General features: G+C 28.6%; 1 protein-coding gene across 1 annotated transcript; it reads right to left on the reverse strand.

The window, feature by feature from the left end:
* Positions 1-16,148: 16,148 nt before the first annotated feature.
* Positions 16,149-17,296, reverse strand: LOC107632991 (glutathione S-transferase T1-like). Its single transcript, XM_088510223.1, has 4 exons — positions 17,261-17,296; positions 16,934-17,013; positions 16,563-16,771; positions 16,149-16,304 (listed from the first exon to the last, which is right to left on the reverse strand). The coding sequence occupies exons 2-4, from the start codon at positions 16,968-16,970 to the stop codon at positions 16,149-16,151; spliced, it is 402 nt and encodes a 133-aa protein (XP_088366349.1). The 5' UTR covers positions 16,971-17,013; positions 17,261-17,296.
* Between the last annotated feature and the right edge of the window lie 925 nt (positions 17,297-18,221).

The raw sequence follows: 18,221 nt of genomic DNA on the forward strand, positions 1-18,221 counted from the left end.
GCTGTCTGTGATATACCACTGCCACTGCGACCGAGAGGCCAACCCAATGTTCGTGGGTCCCACGCCACGTCACATCCATTTGCCACGCTGGACATTTCATCACCTCCCTCGTATTTTATATTTATTATTAATTAAAAAATTCTCAATTAATTCCTACTTTCATCTGTGCACTTAAGAAATTAATTTACGTCGTAATATTAATATGCTAACAAAAAATGTCAGAGAATTATCCATTAGTTAATAATATTTAAAAATGTGATTTAAAAATATATTATTAAATTAATAATTAAAAATAATAAATTATATCAGTTTTTTAAATATTTTTTTATATTAGAATTTACATGATAATTGTTTATTGGTTTAAAAGTTAAAACTCAAACTTATAAATTTTTTTTGAATAATATTTATAATAAAATTAGGCGTCCAAGCGTATATGAAATTTTCAATTAAATTATTACTTGCTCTTTTTTTTTTTGTATGTATGTAGTAGTTTCTGGTTTTTTCTTTTGTTGCTGCCTTTTTTTTTTCTCTTTTTTTTCGTTCATTTTTATTATCGGTGCTATCTTTTTTCTTGTGTTTTTTTCTCAATGTTATTGTCATTATTTTGTTGCTCTTGCAACTCTTCTTGTTATTGTAATTTTTTTCCTCCTCGTTCTCCTTTATTATTATCATTATCATCTTTATTTTCTATTTTTCTTATAAATATTTAAAATTTTAGAATACAAAAATTTTAATGCACATTACATAAATTTCGGTACACAATATAAAAATTTTAATATACAATACAAAATTTTTTAAAAGACTACATGTTCAAAATATTTACACTCAACTAATAAAATACACATATCACATCAATTTTGGTGTATAATATAAGAATTTTGGTGGATAGCACAGAAATTTTGATATGTAACACAAAAAATTTTGAAAAATCACATAACCAGAATATTAATTTACCTAACTAACAAAATACATTTATAGCAAAAATTTATGTACTATATATAAAAATTTTGATATTATATATAAATATTTATGTATTATGTACGAAAATTTTTATACTATATATATCAATAAATTTATATTATATATAAAAATTTTTATGTTAGGGGTAACCACCAAAAATATCCCTAAATTATTTGAACGCGGACAAAAATACACTCGAATTTTACTATCGACAAAAATATCTATAAATAATTTAAAAACACAACAAAAATATCTAACAGTAAATATATATTTTCAAAAAATACCTTAGAGATTGAATTTTGATGTAATTTTTTGCAAAAATAATTATAAAAATAAGATATTATTATACTTAAAATTTGGTAATTTTTCGTTTAGTATATATTTTCTTATAATTTTTTTATATTTTTAAAAAATCATAAAACAATGTATACTTAACAAAAAATCACCATTAAGAATAATAATATCTCATTTTTCTAATCATACTTACAAAAAGTCGCATCAAAATTCATTCTCTAATGTATTTTTTGAGAAATACTTATTTAATGTTAGTTTTTTTTTTTTTTTTGCAAGATTATCTAACATTAAATATGTATTTCTCAAAAAATACATTAGAGATTGAATTTTGATATAATTTTTTGTAAGTATGATTAAAAAATAAAATATTATTATCCTTAAAATTTGGTAATTTTTCATTAAGTATATATATTTTTTTGTAATTTTTTTGTTAACAACTAATAATACTTTTAAAAAATCACAAAAAATATATACTTAAAAAAAATACCAAATTTTAAAAATAATAATATCTCATTTTTTTAATTATGTTTGCAAAAAATTACATCAAAATTCAATTTTTAAGGCATTTTTTAAAAATATATATTTACTATTGGATATTTTTATCGTATTTTTAAATTATTTAAAAAAAATTGTGTTAATAATAAAATTCAAATGTATTTTTATCAATGTTTGAATAATTTAAAAATATTTTTGGTTGTTAACCCTTTATGTTATATTAATAAATTTTTATTGTCTCTAACAAAAAATTTTATGATACAGAAAGAACAGAAAGAAAAATGTATATCAACTTAATATATGTGCACAAAATTTTTTTAAAATTTATATCAACTTAATTAAATTTAATCATAAAAATACTTGTAAACGTAGTATCACCTTAATATTTACGCCAGCGAGAATGGTGACCATACACACAGTGCTAGTGGCGAAGTCTATAACGAAACGTAACCTTATAAGAAGAGAAAAATAAAAGGCTAGGGTTTGAAAGGTTCTTTGAAGAGCTGAATGATGATAGACTTTAGGAATGTTTCTTTCATGGTCAAAAACATGAGGTTTGAAATGATGATAAATGCTAGAAGACAAATGAAGATGTATGAAATAAAGTAAAGTACATTTCAATAAAAATGAAATATCACTTCCAAATTATATTCGATTAAGGAAATGGATATATCGAAAATCTCATAAGTTTGGTTTCTTAATTACGTTATATTTAAAAAAAAACTATTTAAAAGAGAATAAAAATAATTTAAATTAATTTAAAATAATTTATTGTGTATTTATTTATTATTGTTTAAATAGATATATAATATTAAATATAATAAAAATATATAATTATAAATAATACATATATAAAATTATAAATATTAAATTAAATAAAATAATTTTAAATTATTATTTTCCTAACCTTCCTGTGTTTTTAACCAAATTGAGGTGTAACCTAAGTAAGTATATAATTGTGTAAGCTAAGCTTTTAGATGACTTCCAGCAGAAAAAAAGATCATCATATTCCTGGGGTTGTGTATATATATATTCTGAAATGTATCCTATATTGTTGGCTTGACATTCTTAGTATCCGAATCGTTTCAATCTTGGTGGGATCTTGCATTCATGGTACGGACTGTGGAAAACACATTTGTTAGGCTTTAGAATCCACAGAGAAGGGGAAAAAAACTTTTGTTTTTAAAAAAAAATTATTAGAGAACTATCAAAATTTATTATTTTTTATTATCAATTAGTCATTAATAATGTTTAAAAATATAAAAATAAAATATGTCGTTGAACTAGATTAAGGATTTGGATTGACTTTAAAAAAATATGTTTTTTTTAAAAAATCTTTTTTTAACCAATAAAAATTATTTCACATTTAGATAAGTCTTTTAAAAAGAGTTTTTAAGTATTAAAAACGTTTTTTAGTTTTGTTTTTTTTTAAAGCAAAGTATTACTAACTTTAGAAAAAAGTAAATAATTTATATTTATTTTAATAAAAAATTTTTTAAAAGACGTATCTAAATAAATTTTAAATTATATAAAATATTTTATTTAAAAAAATTACATTTTTTACTAAAAAAAATCAGTCCAAGTTAATACTAAAAAATTAAATTAATAATTAATTAATAACAAAAAATAATAAATTCTAATACACTTAACATTTTTTATAGGGCTTAGTTTAATTTAATAGCACATAACTTAAAATAGCTCTATAAAGAATATTACTTTTGGATACAATTGATCAAGAAATGATCCCACGAAGACATGGTTAATAATTAACCTATGTGTTTGTTGGTGGGAAGTCAGGATCAGGTTGTTAGTTTTAGGGGAAAACAGCAGCATAAATACAAAGAAATAAAGGGCACAAGGAGACACGAGAAAAAAGTGTGGCTTATATAGGTTGGCATTTGAAAGAGGCATGTCAACCCTCTCTTCCCTTTGGATAACACATGCCTCCTTAAATAACTCCTTAATTAATTTCTACTTTCATAACTGCCACATGTTACGAAGAGAATTAGAGAAAAGTAGTACTTTGTTAACAAAATAGAGATGAAAAAAAAAAAAAAGAGAAATTCCTTGGTGTTTTTTAGAGCAAAATTAGTAATTTGTTCTATTCTTTTCGATATTTGTCATAGTATAATAAGTTTTTATATTATTTTAAATAAACAAAATTTTTAAAATTTAAAAAGTAAGTAACTATAGTAAATAATATAAAGACAAATTATTATTCTTAAGTGTAATCAATGAAAACAGAGCAAATAATTAATTTTGCTCTCAAAATATCCTAAGAATTTTTGAAAAACAAAGTATTTCTTTCTACTTTTATTCTATCAACAAATTTATCTGAAATTTCTATATATCTTTTTCAAATAAAATTAACTAGTATTTTTTAAATAAAAAAATTATATGTAATTCAGTATCATAGTTAATTAGTATATTTTTTTATACGAATTTAAAATTTTTATTTTATTTTAAATAACAAATCGGATCCTTCAATTTTCATAGTGCATAAATTAGAAGGTTCGATTTGTGGTGAAATGATTTTTTTTTCTCTTTTAAATAAATCGAAGAGTCCGATTTGTATGTTTAAAATTTTTTCAACACTAAAATATAAATTTGACTTTCAAATTTGTAAATTTTTTTAAAAAAATTGCATCAAAAAAATAAAAATAAAAAACTACAAATCTGACTTTTAAATTTATGACATCTACACAAAAAAAATGCATTAACATTTTACATTATTTAAAAACACCACCAAAATTTTAATAATAAAAATAAGGAAAAATATAGGGTACCAACATATTATCTATTAATTTATTGTCAATAATAATTAATTATTATATTTTAAACATATATATATAAAGAGACACATCCAAAAAATATATTTATAAAGACACTTTCATTAAACATCATCATAAAAAAGACATTTTTATTAGACACATTTACAAAAACACTTCTATTAAATACAGTTATAAATAAGAGTTGGCAGAAGTGGACAGAATACTGTAACCTAGCGAGATTGTAAAAATAAAAAGCGCCTTTAGGAGGGTAACATGATTTATATTTCAGCGATAGTAACTACTAAGGGTGTGTTTGGAAAACTCGTTGGAAGAGAAGAAGCACGTTTAGACTACCAAAACTAACGTTTACAAGAAGCAACTATTTTTAGCTTCTGCGTTTTCCTAACGAGCTTTTAGCCATGGATATTAACCATTTATTTATCTTTTACCAACTTTATCCTTCATATATGTTATTATATTATTTATAAAATTCTTATTATTTCTATTTATATGAGCTCTATTTTTTTATTATTTATTATTTTTATTTTTTTTAATTATTTGTTTGATATTATACACTTTTATAATTGTGATTTTTGTGTATTATGTTTGTTATTATCTTTTTATAATATGATTTATTGATTCTATTAGGTAAAGTAAATTAAAAAAAAATTAACTATAAATAATAATAATAATAATAATAATAGTAAAAAATTATAGCATACTAAAAAAGAGTACTAAAAATACTAAAAATATACTATATAAAAAGATCATAAAAAATTTTCAGATTTGTTTCGATTACTATAAAGTAAATATTTAATTTTTTATTATTTTTAGTACTCTCTTTTATAATGGTAATTCTCATATACTATGTTTTAGTGTAATTTTTTATAACATAGATTATGATTCTATTAAAAAAATAAATTAAATAAAAAAATTAATCATAGATAATAATAAAATCATAAATGTTGAATTCCAAATTAATATTAAGAATAAGATTATTGAGAGTATTGAAATAAGAGTACGATGTAAAAAAATACTAAAGTAACATTCTTAGTTAATACTTAAAAAAAATGTAACATATTTGATTATATATATATATATATATATATATATATATATATATATATATATATTATATAATTTATATTGTTTTATTTTTATTTAAAAATATATTTTATCTATTTTTATATGTTATTTTTATTTTAGTAAGTAAATATTAATTTTATTATAAAATTAATTAATAAGATCTATTTAAATATCTAAATTAAAATGATAGGATAATATAAAAAAAATTACTTAAGTTGAGGTCTATTTTAGTAATTTTTTATCTAAAAGTGATTTTGAATGGTATAAGCCAAACAACATTTATTTTACTATAATCAATTTTGATACAAAAACTACTAAAGATAAATCACTTTAACACAAACTTACTTTTTATCAAAATCAAGTTTGCAAAATCAATTTTATGCAAACTCCTGTTTACTAACTGTAATCCAAACACACACTAAGTACTAACTAGTAAGATCTTACTGCTGCGAATATTTCCTCCTTTTTTCAAGGAAAAAAAATTAACGATCAAATCAAAGAGCAGAATGTTATCAATTTTAGTTTGTTATAAACATCAAATAAAAATAATAAAATCTTATTCCATTCATTCCGCTTTCTATTTCCTTTTCCATTTTCTACTTTATATTGTATGGGCAAAGAATAAAGATTTATTTTGGGTTTCAAGAGATTTAGTTTACGATAAAACTAATTTTTTTAGAAAAAGTACCATCGCAACTCGCTATAAAGATTAATTTTATTTGGCAAACATCATAATAATGGAAATATATATCTTTTTATTCTTTAAACGTAAGTCTACATAAATAAATTTTTTTACCATTTTCTCCAAAAATGTCGAAAAATTTGCATGAAAAATTCAACTAAAATGTGTTATAAGAATATATAGTAAAAGTATAATAATATTTTTCTAAAATTTATGATATTCTAAATGTATTGAAATACAAAAATTTATTTTTACAAAAAAAAAATAGGCAAACATTTTTGTTTATAATATTTTAAAAATATATTCTTAAAACACATATTAACCGTACACTAAATTAAAAGTAGAGGTATTTGTCATTTAATCATTATAATTAAATTGGTCTTTTAATTTTCACATGATAATTAAATTAGTTTCTTAATTTTTAAATTGAACAAACTGGTTTTTGGTTTTAAACCATCAATCAAATTAGTCTAAATGCTAGTCAACTAACACTACAAAAAAATATTGAGTACCGTTGAAATTATCGTAAGAAAGACAAATAAAATTCGACGATAAGTTAATTACCAACGAATTTATAATCAGAAGTAATCCGATGGTATAAATCTCGCCAGTAATTAGTTACTGTTGAATTTTTTCGTCTGACGATAATCACCATTAAATTCTGTGGCGAATTACCTGCCTAAAAAATTTTTTGGTTACCGATAGATTTTTCTAACGGTAACGTTAGCGCCACAATATACAGTTTCCCGCACTATTACCATCGGATTATGCCATCGATAAATCTGACAATAATGTCAATTTTTTTTAAAATATTGTGACGCAATTTATTTTAATTTTTTTAATTTAATTTTTATTTAAATTTATTTTTCACACAATTAGTGGTCAAATTATAAATAATAGAAATTAATTATGTAATATTATTAAATATTAAATGTTTAAATAAATTAAAAGTCAAATAAATCAAATACAATGAAACGGTAAAACAAAGCCCTAAACCCTAAAGATCTTGTAGTTGTCGTCGTCAATCCCGTGGTCCTACTGAGGCAGCGAATAAGGCGTTGATGTCTGTGTGCCACTAGCAGTGCCGCTGCCACTGGCGCGCATCTGAGCTTGGTACACTGCCATCTGCTGCTCCATCCGCTGAAGCCGTTCCACCAGCTCCCTCCACTCTAGCCTGAGCTCGTCCGTGTCCATCACACGTGTGAGGATTTTCTGATAGCTCTCTTGAGTCTCGTTCAGCTCCTGAGGCTGTTCGTGAAGGTTCCGGGTGAGTTCCTACACCTGCAGCCACAAATTAATGCCTTCCTTGGGATCGACGGTTCGATTGGTGGGCAGAGACAAACGTGGAGGAGCAGAGGCTGCTGGTGAAGAACGATTCCAACCCGTATATGCGGTTCTTGTACGACGCTGAGGCGGTCTCGCGCCAAACCGCATTGGGACCGATGACTGAAACATCAGAGTCACTGGCATCTTTCCCACTTTGCTGAGATTGTTGAGTTGTGGCCTCCAGTCTCTGCGTGTAGGACTTTTGTGTAACACATGTTATTATGATTAGGACAACAGCTGTACAGTTAATTGAAAATTTTATATCACAAGATCAGATGTTTACTTACATAATGATCAACAAATCTCTCTTTGTTCTCCTTCAAAGTGTGGGTGTACTTGAATATTTTCGCCAAGGTCGCATCGCGATCCAACGACTTTGACTACACGTGTTGCATTGAAATAGCCTGTTAGGATGCCTACTAAGTTTATAACAAAATTAGAAAAGCTACATATAAGCATGGCCTTAGTCTTTGTGAAGGTCACTGAGCCGCCGGTATACTTGGACGACCTGGCCGATACCCTATTAGCTCTGTTTGTGAGACGCTGATGCATGAATCCCTCATTGGCCTCCCAGTGAACGTACAGAGTCTTCTTGATTCACTACAGAAAAATGCTGAATACCTCAAATTTACCGGCAGATTTACCAAAAAATTTTGCCGGTAACATGTTTACCGTTGGAATAAATCCAACAATATAAACCTCGCTAGTAATTATTTACCGGTGAATTTTTTCGTCTGCCGTTAATTACCGTCGAATTTTTCTCCTGGTAAATCTAATGGTAATATATGATTAATTAATAATTAGATTAAAATTCACCGGTAAATCCGACAGTAAACTTAAATTTTAAATCTTTTAAAAAAATTGTTAATCCTCATGTATTAAAAAATAAAAAAATTATAAAAAATTACCATCTTCATTATCAGGAGCGAGAGGAGGGGTCCTTGAAGAAGGTTCACTTGATGCTATTTTTGTTAAAAAGAATGTATAACAACAAAAATTCAACAATTAAATTTAATGCAATAGCAAAATTTTAACATTGCAATTAAGAAAAAAAATTCAAAATATCAAAAATTTAACAATTGAGCTCAAGGTCACAACAATTTAGTTCAAAAAAAATTCAACAATAACAAAAATTCAATCGTTTAGACCATATATACAAGTTTCTTGGTTGTTGTGGATTACCTAATTAAACAAATTTTCATATATACAAGCTTCTTGGTCACTGTTCTCGTTTGGTGAGAGTCACCAAAATGTATAACAGTTGTCAGCAAGTCAATATATACTTTTATTTAGCAGGGAATCAATCACATTCAAAGATTAAGGATTTAAGCCTTGCTTTGGCAAAACAATTTAAAAAAAAAAAATCAACAACATCAATAACAAACATATTAAAATCAAAACAATCAAAATAAATAATCAAGCATCATCATTAGACCACTAACAATTTCAATCACATAAGCCAACCCTATTGATCATAGGACACCTAATTGGATAATCACATTCATATCAAACTTTATTTCTCATGTCCCTAAGTTATTGTATAACAAAATAGAAGTTCACATCACTTTTTATGCTTTCCATATAGCAGAGCAAAATTTAATCAGTCTAAAACAGAATATACAAGAATAAAATTCAACTAAATTAATTTAGTTCAATTTGGCAAAGAAGATTCAATAATCATTTTAAATTTTAATAATCTAGCGCTCAGCAGAATCATCATTCTTACATTCATAAATCAAAGAACAAAATAAAGAAGAAAACAATATAACACAAGTGTACAACATATTCACTGAACAATATTAAAGTACTTGATAGAGAAAATAAAGGGAGGAGGGGATTGAAGTCAAAATTAGAGGGAGAAAGAGGAGGTCTTATTTGAACTGGAGACAAATGGGAGGTCTCACAGAGTCGTAATCTCATCTAGTCATGTTGTCCAGCCACCACATCCAGTTCGACAACATCTACAAAAGGCAACTCTCACAGGTCACAACAACATTCTGAACAAAAATAAAAAACAAACTAAAAATCAAAACAAAAATCAAGAACAGAAAAAAATTAAGAACAAATCAGAATAAAAATCATAAAGAAAATAATAAATTAAGAAATCACAAATTTTAAAATTAAAATAAAATAATGAACCCAGAATAAATCCTAAAATCAAAATCAGAATAAACAAAAAAAAGAACAAAATAAAAACAAATCCTAAAATTTAATAAAAATAGAACAAAAACAAAATAAAACAGAAACATAGACATACACCATAAATTAGGATTTAGGGTTAGAGTTTGAAAAGGGGTTAGGAATTTTTTAATTAAAATGAAGTAAAAACAGGTATGGAATAGAAAGAGTGATGAAGGCAACCTACCTGGAGGAGGGAGAAGAGACACAGGTCAACGATTATGGGAGCAATGATAGCGGCAACAGTGGCGGGAGGATGAAAACGATGGCGACAGAGCAACCAACGCGTCACAAGCAGCACCTAACTGAGTTCACACAGTCCTTGGACGCAGTTGGCGGTGGCCGATGCTGTTGGAGGGGCTGCTAGAGGTGTTTTGGGGAGAGAGAGAGAGAGAGAGAGAGAGAGAGAGAGAGAGAGAGAGAGAGAGAGAGAGAGAGAGAGAGAGAGAGAGAGAGAGAGAGAGAGAGAGAGAGAGAGAGAGAGCAAGATTACTGTCGAATTTACTGGCGGAAAATCTGACAGTAACGCTTTGAAAGTGACCAAAACGCAGCGTTACACTAATCAGGGATTATCGGCAGATAAATTCTGTGGTAAATCCCATGGTAATCTTGGAGCCAATTTTTATTGTTTTCCCTTTAATTATTACTGGCGAATTTATTGTCAGAAAATCAAATTCGATGGTAACCTTTTATCCAATGAACTTATTGCCAAATCCGCCAGTAAATCCATCGATAAACCCACTGCTAACGTCCGACGCGAAATCCGACAGTATTCAGCATTTTTCTTGTAGTGATTTCTAGGTGGAGCTAGGAAGTGAGGTGGTCGCGCTTCTCACGTACATCCTCCAGTATCTGTTGTAGCCGCCTACCTATACAATGGTTGTATATCTTCCTGATGATGAGATCGTGCTCCTTGTCCCATATAAAGTTCAGTTGCAAAAAGAAATTTTAAAATTAGTGAATCAAAATATATCGTATTAAATAAAATAGAAGATATAAACTAGCTAAGAAGGTTTGATTATTTTAAGTTCCTACCGCCCACTTCTGAAACCATCGCTCTCTGGTCTTAAAGGGGATCTTCATGTAGCTCGGCCATGGATGGTCGTACATCAGCTTGATGACATTGGTCATCTCCTGAGTACATACATTGTTATTTGGCGCAAACCTATCAACACTTCATAAACAAACCAATATGGCAATATAAATTAAAACTTTAGAAGCAAATAACCATAATATATAGAAAATTTTTTAGAAAATTTTGGCAGAGTTTAATCTATAACTAGAATGCGCCACAAACACTATCCATCAACAATTATCTTTAAACAGCACCAATTGTTAACAATCAATGAACAACAGTCAATAATCAAGAAGCAAAATCCATAAATCCACTAAATCCACTAAACTAGAATCAATAATCAAGAATCAATAAACAGGATATATCAAAGAATTTCAGCATTTCAAACCTACAACCCTAAATCCACTAAAACTATAATCAACTATCAAGAATCACTAATCACGATATATCAAACGCTTCAGCAGTTCAAACCTACAACCATAAATCCACTAAAACCAGAATCAATAATCAGACACTTTCAGCATATAGAAGACTTAAAGTAGTACTTACGCCATTCTGCCATCAAGCCAAATCATTAACCGTACGATGGGAGGTGGTGAAGGCGCATCAGTTGGGTCACTTCCGTGAGAGGATTCTGGGGCCGCAGTGTTTGTCCCTGAAAGCGGCATCACCGAGACATTGGGCTGCTGAGCAGATGGAGGTAGCAGCATTTTTTCGATGATAAATCCGACCCAAAAGGTCACACCAATTTATTTTTTCGTCCAATTATTGCCGAAAAATTTAATGTCGGAAACATAAATCCACCGGTGATTACTTAACCTTACGAATTCGACACCATTACCACTGGTAAATCTATCGCTACTCTACGACGCTAAATCTGATGGTACTCAACGTTTTTCTTGTAGTGTAGTCAACATAGTTAGTAAAAATTGGATTTAGAAATTTAAATGACACATGACGGGAGATGTTATTAGACAAATTGACATGGCACGAAAAATGTTTTTTAATCAATTTAGTTGCTTCTTTGATGAACTTTTTCGATTATATGATAAAAATTGAGGAACCAATTCAATTGTTATGTTTATTCTTCGATAACCAATTTAAAGAATATTTTGTTCTATTAAATTTAAATAATATGTCAGGATATTATTCCTATTTGACCTAATAGCTTGGTTATTATCCCCTTCCAGAAGGATTTGAACTGACAACTATAAACAAGTCCATCACGTACTTGGACAAACAAATCTAATCTAATCTAAGAAGGAATGGACAAAGCTATCCAGCTGGGTATCAGTCCAAGTGCCCCAACCCATAATTCGGTCCAACTTGGAGAACAATTAAGTAGTTTTTCACAACTAGAATCTCATGCATGAAGGAAGAACAACTCCCCACCAAACAGAACCGTCCATAAAAAAAAGGAAAATTTTTCATAATCTATAGAATCATCTTCTCTATTGAACATTCAGTCATATCAGCTACTCTATAAATATCAGTACAATTAAGGTAATTAATCTTTCAACTTTTACACACTCTACAAAAATATATGTTTATTTTGGAATTAATATCTCTTGAAAATATTTTCAACTGTCATCTTAGGAGCGTACGAAGTAGTTTAGGTGTTTGGACCGCAAATCTAAGCCCATTTTCCTCATCTTTGTTTCAGATAAACATATCTCGAAACAAGTATCTTATAATTAAAAAAATAGCCTTTTTATTAGAACATAAATTGGTTATATGATTATTATATGTTAATTCATATTTTTTGTTAAAGGTTCATTTTTTTGATATTACAATTCTAAAGTTATTATATATTTTAATGATAAATTCTTTAGTATATATTTGTAAGTCACCAAACATCCCTTGTAACAAGGTCCTTAAATTTTACACTTCTACAAATTTCGAACATGTTATTTTATAATTTTAACAATTATTTTGTTTGCAATTTTACTTTAACAATAAATATTTTAAGAAATATTTCTATTTCTACATGAAAAGTCAAGAAGTACCAAATTTAATCTGACCCAATGTTCAACTATCCAAATTTCGAACAGGTTTTAAACCATATCTCTTATTTTGGACCTGCGTCTGATTTTGAGGGCAAGCTGGATGCTCTCTTATTATTTTGCATTCATTGCATGTAGAGGGAATAACCACCCACTATGAAAAAACCGCTCATATCATGAGAGATTCACAATATGCAGATAGTATCTTTTCTTTTGAAATAGTCAATAATATTAAGTTATTCTATAAATACCTATTTACTTTTAATAAAATTTTAATCCAACTTAATGTAAAACCAATTCACACATCTGTTAATTTAGGTGTAACAACCCAATTTTTAGTATATTATGATCGTACTAAAAACAAGGTGTTACTAATTTGTTCCCCTAAAACTTTAACTCCTTATTAATATAATATATGAGCATATTTCACCGTTAGAAACGTGAACGCATTCTCGGGGTGCATATATATATTTTTTAAAATCGCATTGCAAGCGATAATAGTCATACACGATAAGTTATTAATCATAACAAAAGACAAAAATAAGCTTATTTCAAAATATAAACACACAAATTGCATACAAGCAATAAGAAAGGATAACTGTAGTAATAGTCTTATAAACGTAAATAGTTTTAGTCCAAACTTAGACATTTTTAGTGTATATATATAGTACAGGCTCCTATTTACATATGACACTTTGAGTTTTGACCCATGTAAAAAATCTCTAGTCTAAAACTCAAGCTAGATAAGTCCTACCCCTAAAAAAGTTCTAACAAGAAGAGGAAAAAACACTCTAAGCTTAATAGCTTCATATACCATCGGACGTCCTTTAAACGTACATGTACTTTAAGACTAGGGTATAGCAAAAAGAGTGGCACCATCTCTTCAGCAGGCGTCGCCATCAACTCCGCCTGGAGAAACAGTAAAACGTAATATTTTCAACCCTACATTATACGATCTTACTAACTTTTCTTCTGTAATTGATTTAGTCTTACTTTCCTTTTTACGCTATTCCTTACAGTTTTTTCTTTCATCTTCAACTTTAAGGTCAATCTCATAACAATCAACCAGTAACAATAAACAATCACAGACAAGCTACACAATCACAATACAAATAAGTCATGGAGCACAACAACAAGAACTCAAGCACAATACAAGGTCATAGAGAATATGCTGTAAAAAATTATGATGCATGTTTACCATATGTAAGCCATGAGCTCACATGTCAGTTTACATCCCACAACCTGACATTACTTAGGATGTAAGATCCCGAATTTTTGAAAATTTAATAATAAGTTATTTAAGATTTATTATATTTATTTAAGATTATATTTTTAGAGATTTTTATATATAAACCAGAGAATTTCTTATTTATAATTTAGAGCTTTATTAATTGAAAATAATAAGAATTTTATGTTCTTTAATTTGAATATTTAGATTTCGAATTTTATTTATGATTTAAAAAAAAAATAATTTAATTATCTCTAATTCTTGAATTAGAGTATTTATTTAAAAATAAATTGTAAATTGATGAGTAAGCATATTTTCTTCAAAGATAATTTTATTGGATTAAAATTTGGCTTTCAATTACTATATTATCCCTAATTTTATTGACTATTACAAAATTACTCTTATACCTAATTCTACCCTAACCCTAACTAAACATAACACACCCACTTCCTCCTTTTTTTTCATCAGCAGCTGCCACCTCCTTTTTCCCTTTCCCCCTCATGCAACACACAACACACACAGCAAAGAGAGGAGAGAGCTCAAGAAGGAAGAAGAGAAGAGAGGAGGGAGACCATGCCGGGCTGGGAGCTTGCCACAACTAGAAAATAGATTAATACAGACAGATTTAGTCTTTATTACAGACAGATTTTTGGTTAACGACGAATTTTGTCCCTCTGTAAAAGCCCCGTCGAAAATTATTTACCGATGGATTTTTTTTTCCGTCGGAAAATTACCGACGGATTTTTACCATTTATCGACGGATTTTCCCTCTGTAAATTCTTCATCCATTTCCCGAAGGCGACGAACTTTTCGACAGATTTTCTATCTGTAATTACAGACGAATTTTCCGACGGATTTTCCGTCTGTAATTACAGACGGATTTTCAGACGAATTTTTCGTCTATAATTACAGACGGATTTTCAGACGGATTTTTCGTCTGTAATTACAGATGAATTTTCAGACAGATTTTTCGTCTGTAATTTGAACTTTGGAAAATCATCTCACATTCTGATTACAGACAGAAAATTCGTCTATAAATCCATCAGTAAGGTAAAATAGAATTTTTTTATTTTTCTAATTACAAAATAAACTTTTTAATACAAAATAAATATAAATTTAATACAAATTTTATCTAATTTTATTAGAATATTTATAATATTTCAAAAAATAAACAAATTCATCGTATTATCAAACTAAAAGAAAAGTAATATAAATAAACAAGTCAATATAATTCAAAACATAAACAAAGTATAATCCCCAAGCAACACAAGGAAATACATGAGCACAGACTGAACATTAGTTGTTCAATTATTCTAAGATCCATTCAACGTTTTCTCTTTCTCCTGGTGGCTTGTTTTGCTAAGACCTCTGGGTTTCTTTTGCGTGCCACAATAATTTTTGGAGGAGTGGAGGAGTGATAACCACTGCAGAAAGCATAGAAAATTTTGTTTAACAGTACTTTTGAGGATTATATAGCATTATATTTAAATAGCATTATATTTCTGAATAAAGTTGCAGGTTATACTTATCAAGAAGATTAAATAGCATTATATTTCTGCAATAAATTAAAAAAGTTTGTTTAACAGTACTTTCTATGCACTGACATTAAGTACTTATAACTCTGAGCAATAAAACTGAAGTGAAGACAGCAACCAATACATGCTACCATTATGTGGCACCATTGATTTGCATGCTTGATCATCTCCGGTGCAACCATTTGCAATTGAGTCATTATGTCTTTGCTCGGCACTCTTAGCCAAACGGTATAGACTATCCCTTAGGCACAATTTGGTTCTAATATCCAACTGCAGCCAAGAAAAATTTTGTTACCGAAGTAAATTATAATCAATGAAACTGATGAACTTGCAGCAATCATTATAAATAGATAACAATTTTAGCATTAAAGCTTTACATCTTGGAACCTTACCAAAGAATGAAAAAGGAAAAGAAAGACTATCATGCACATGCCTTAAAACACTGATGGCAGTGCCAAACTTCAAAGAGTCACTAGACCTTGAAGATAATGCCACCCATGAAAAGGACAGACCTACTAGGGAGGAGAGACTATTTCTTCCTGATTTGCATATAGAACAAAGCCCACAATATGCCACAAATTTATTACTTTGACATTTCTTGTATTCTCAATCCACTGAAGAATTTTCTTGTAAGGAGATAATATTCGACTGTGATCCCTCTCATCCAAAACCTGTGATAATTCAGAGTTCAATTAGAGAATTAGATATCTTATAGATTCATGCTAAAAGATATCACACATATTACCAACCACCATTGTGGTTCAACCAAAGATTTCAAGATGATGAGTCAATTGATAGCATTGTTTACAATAAGAAATTTTAAGCTCACAAATTAGGACTTAGGAATATAGCTACCATACTCACAAGAGCTATTTATCGGGTAATGTAGCATTAATGACAATAACAATGATCAAGTCATATCTAGTTACCTCAAGTTGCATAAGTTCACAAACCATGCTGAGATCAGCCACCGATGGTTGGGTGCTATCACACAGAAATCCTTCATTATCTCCATTGAACCAGAAATCCTCCAGTGCTTTCAAAGAAGATAAAAAAACTTTTTCTGCTTCAGTAGATGCTTTTGGATTCAGTTGACGGCCAAGGGCAGGTGCTAGTGTAGTATGTATTACATAATTCACTGCAAAGTCATACAACAAATGATGGATAATAACCACATTCATGGATTTTCTTCTAGTAATTAATCACTAAGTAGCATACAAGTCTATAGAAAAAAAATCAACTGCTCATGGCTAGTCACATTACTTAAAAGAGTTCAAGATGAAAATTAGAATGTATCTACCTGCTTCATTTCGTAAATTAGAATAATGCCAATCCATTACTGAGTTAATTTTGGCTCTTCTAGACAGCTCAGTTGGATACCTGATGAATGAAAATGGAAGATGTTATAATTTATTAAGTTATTTATTCTAATCTCTGTCACCCTAATCTATCCTTTCAATGAACATACAGAAATGAGAAAAATGAACCCAAAATCATGTTTTACTAATGGACAATGTAACGGTTCAATTCTAAAATATACGAGTTCCCAAGTAATGAGTACTCTATAAAGATTGGAACAATAGCAACTCATCGGGTCACAAGAAGCAGATGAGATGGTTCTACTAACCAGTGGTCAGCAATTCCAGTAAAAGCAGAAGCAAGATATACTAGGATTGCATAGCTGCCAAAAGAAAACAAGATTAATTCCACCACTTACATAAGCATTGTAAAGAAACACAAATTCACGTATTTATAAAGTGAATTACACAAATTAGACTAACAAAACCAAAAAGTGAACAGAATGGAGGATACTTAAATAAAATACATGTCATGTTTCAGATTTAAATTAGGATATCCCAACATGTTTCCTTCATTTTGATAGCCATGATGTACATAAATAACCTTGACAACCCAGTGATAACCAACAGGTGCAATGGAGCACCGTCATAAGCATTAAAATAAGAGAGGAGGGTTAAAAAGCATGGTTCCTTATCAAGAATTACCTCTCGGAGAGCTTCAAGTTTCCATGAACAATAGCCGGAACTTTCTACAGAGGGTTTACTTCTGCAAAGACATCAAACAACGCATGTAAGTAGCAGAGGGGACAGCACCAACTATTGCAACCAAATCGTAAGTTTCAATGAGTGGCCTTGAATCCTGAAGTTGATTGATGTTGTTAACCCAACATTGGACACTCTAAATTTGTAAGTCTTCCCTGCAAATAAATATAGTTGATTTAATTTTTATTTAGTTTCAAATAGTGAATATTAATGGAGATGGAGAGATGGTTAATTAATAATTAGTTATTACCTTCTTGACCGGTAAAGACAGCAGAATCTCTTTGCCCATTGATGAGAAGAGCATTAGGAGAATGAAGTTTCTTGCCAAAGTCCAATAGTCTCCTTAGTACCTGCAAATCAAAATTCTTTAGCCTATCTATGTTTTCATCATCAATAGTTCTTTGATTTCTATGTTACTCATTCAGGTTGTGTCCCAATCAAGTTGTCATCTTGTGTCACATAAGCCTGCATTTTAACCAAAATTTTACCTTCATAACATTTCTTACTTCTTAGCAACAATATCCATCC

This window comes from Arachis ipaensis, chromosome B3 (genome assembly GCF_059453495.1).
Source record: "Arachis ipaensis isolate K30076 ecotype BB chromosome B3, ASM5945349v1, whole genome shotgun sequence".
In the NCBI taxonomy this organism is placed as follows: Eukaryota; Viridiplantae; Streptophyta; class Magnoliopsida; order Fabales; family Fabaceae; genus Arachis; species Arachis ipaensis.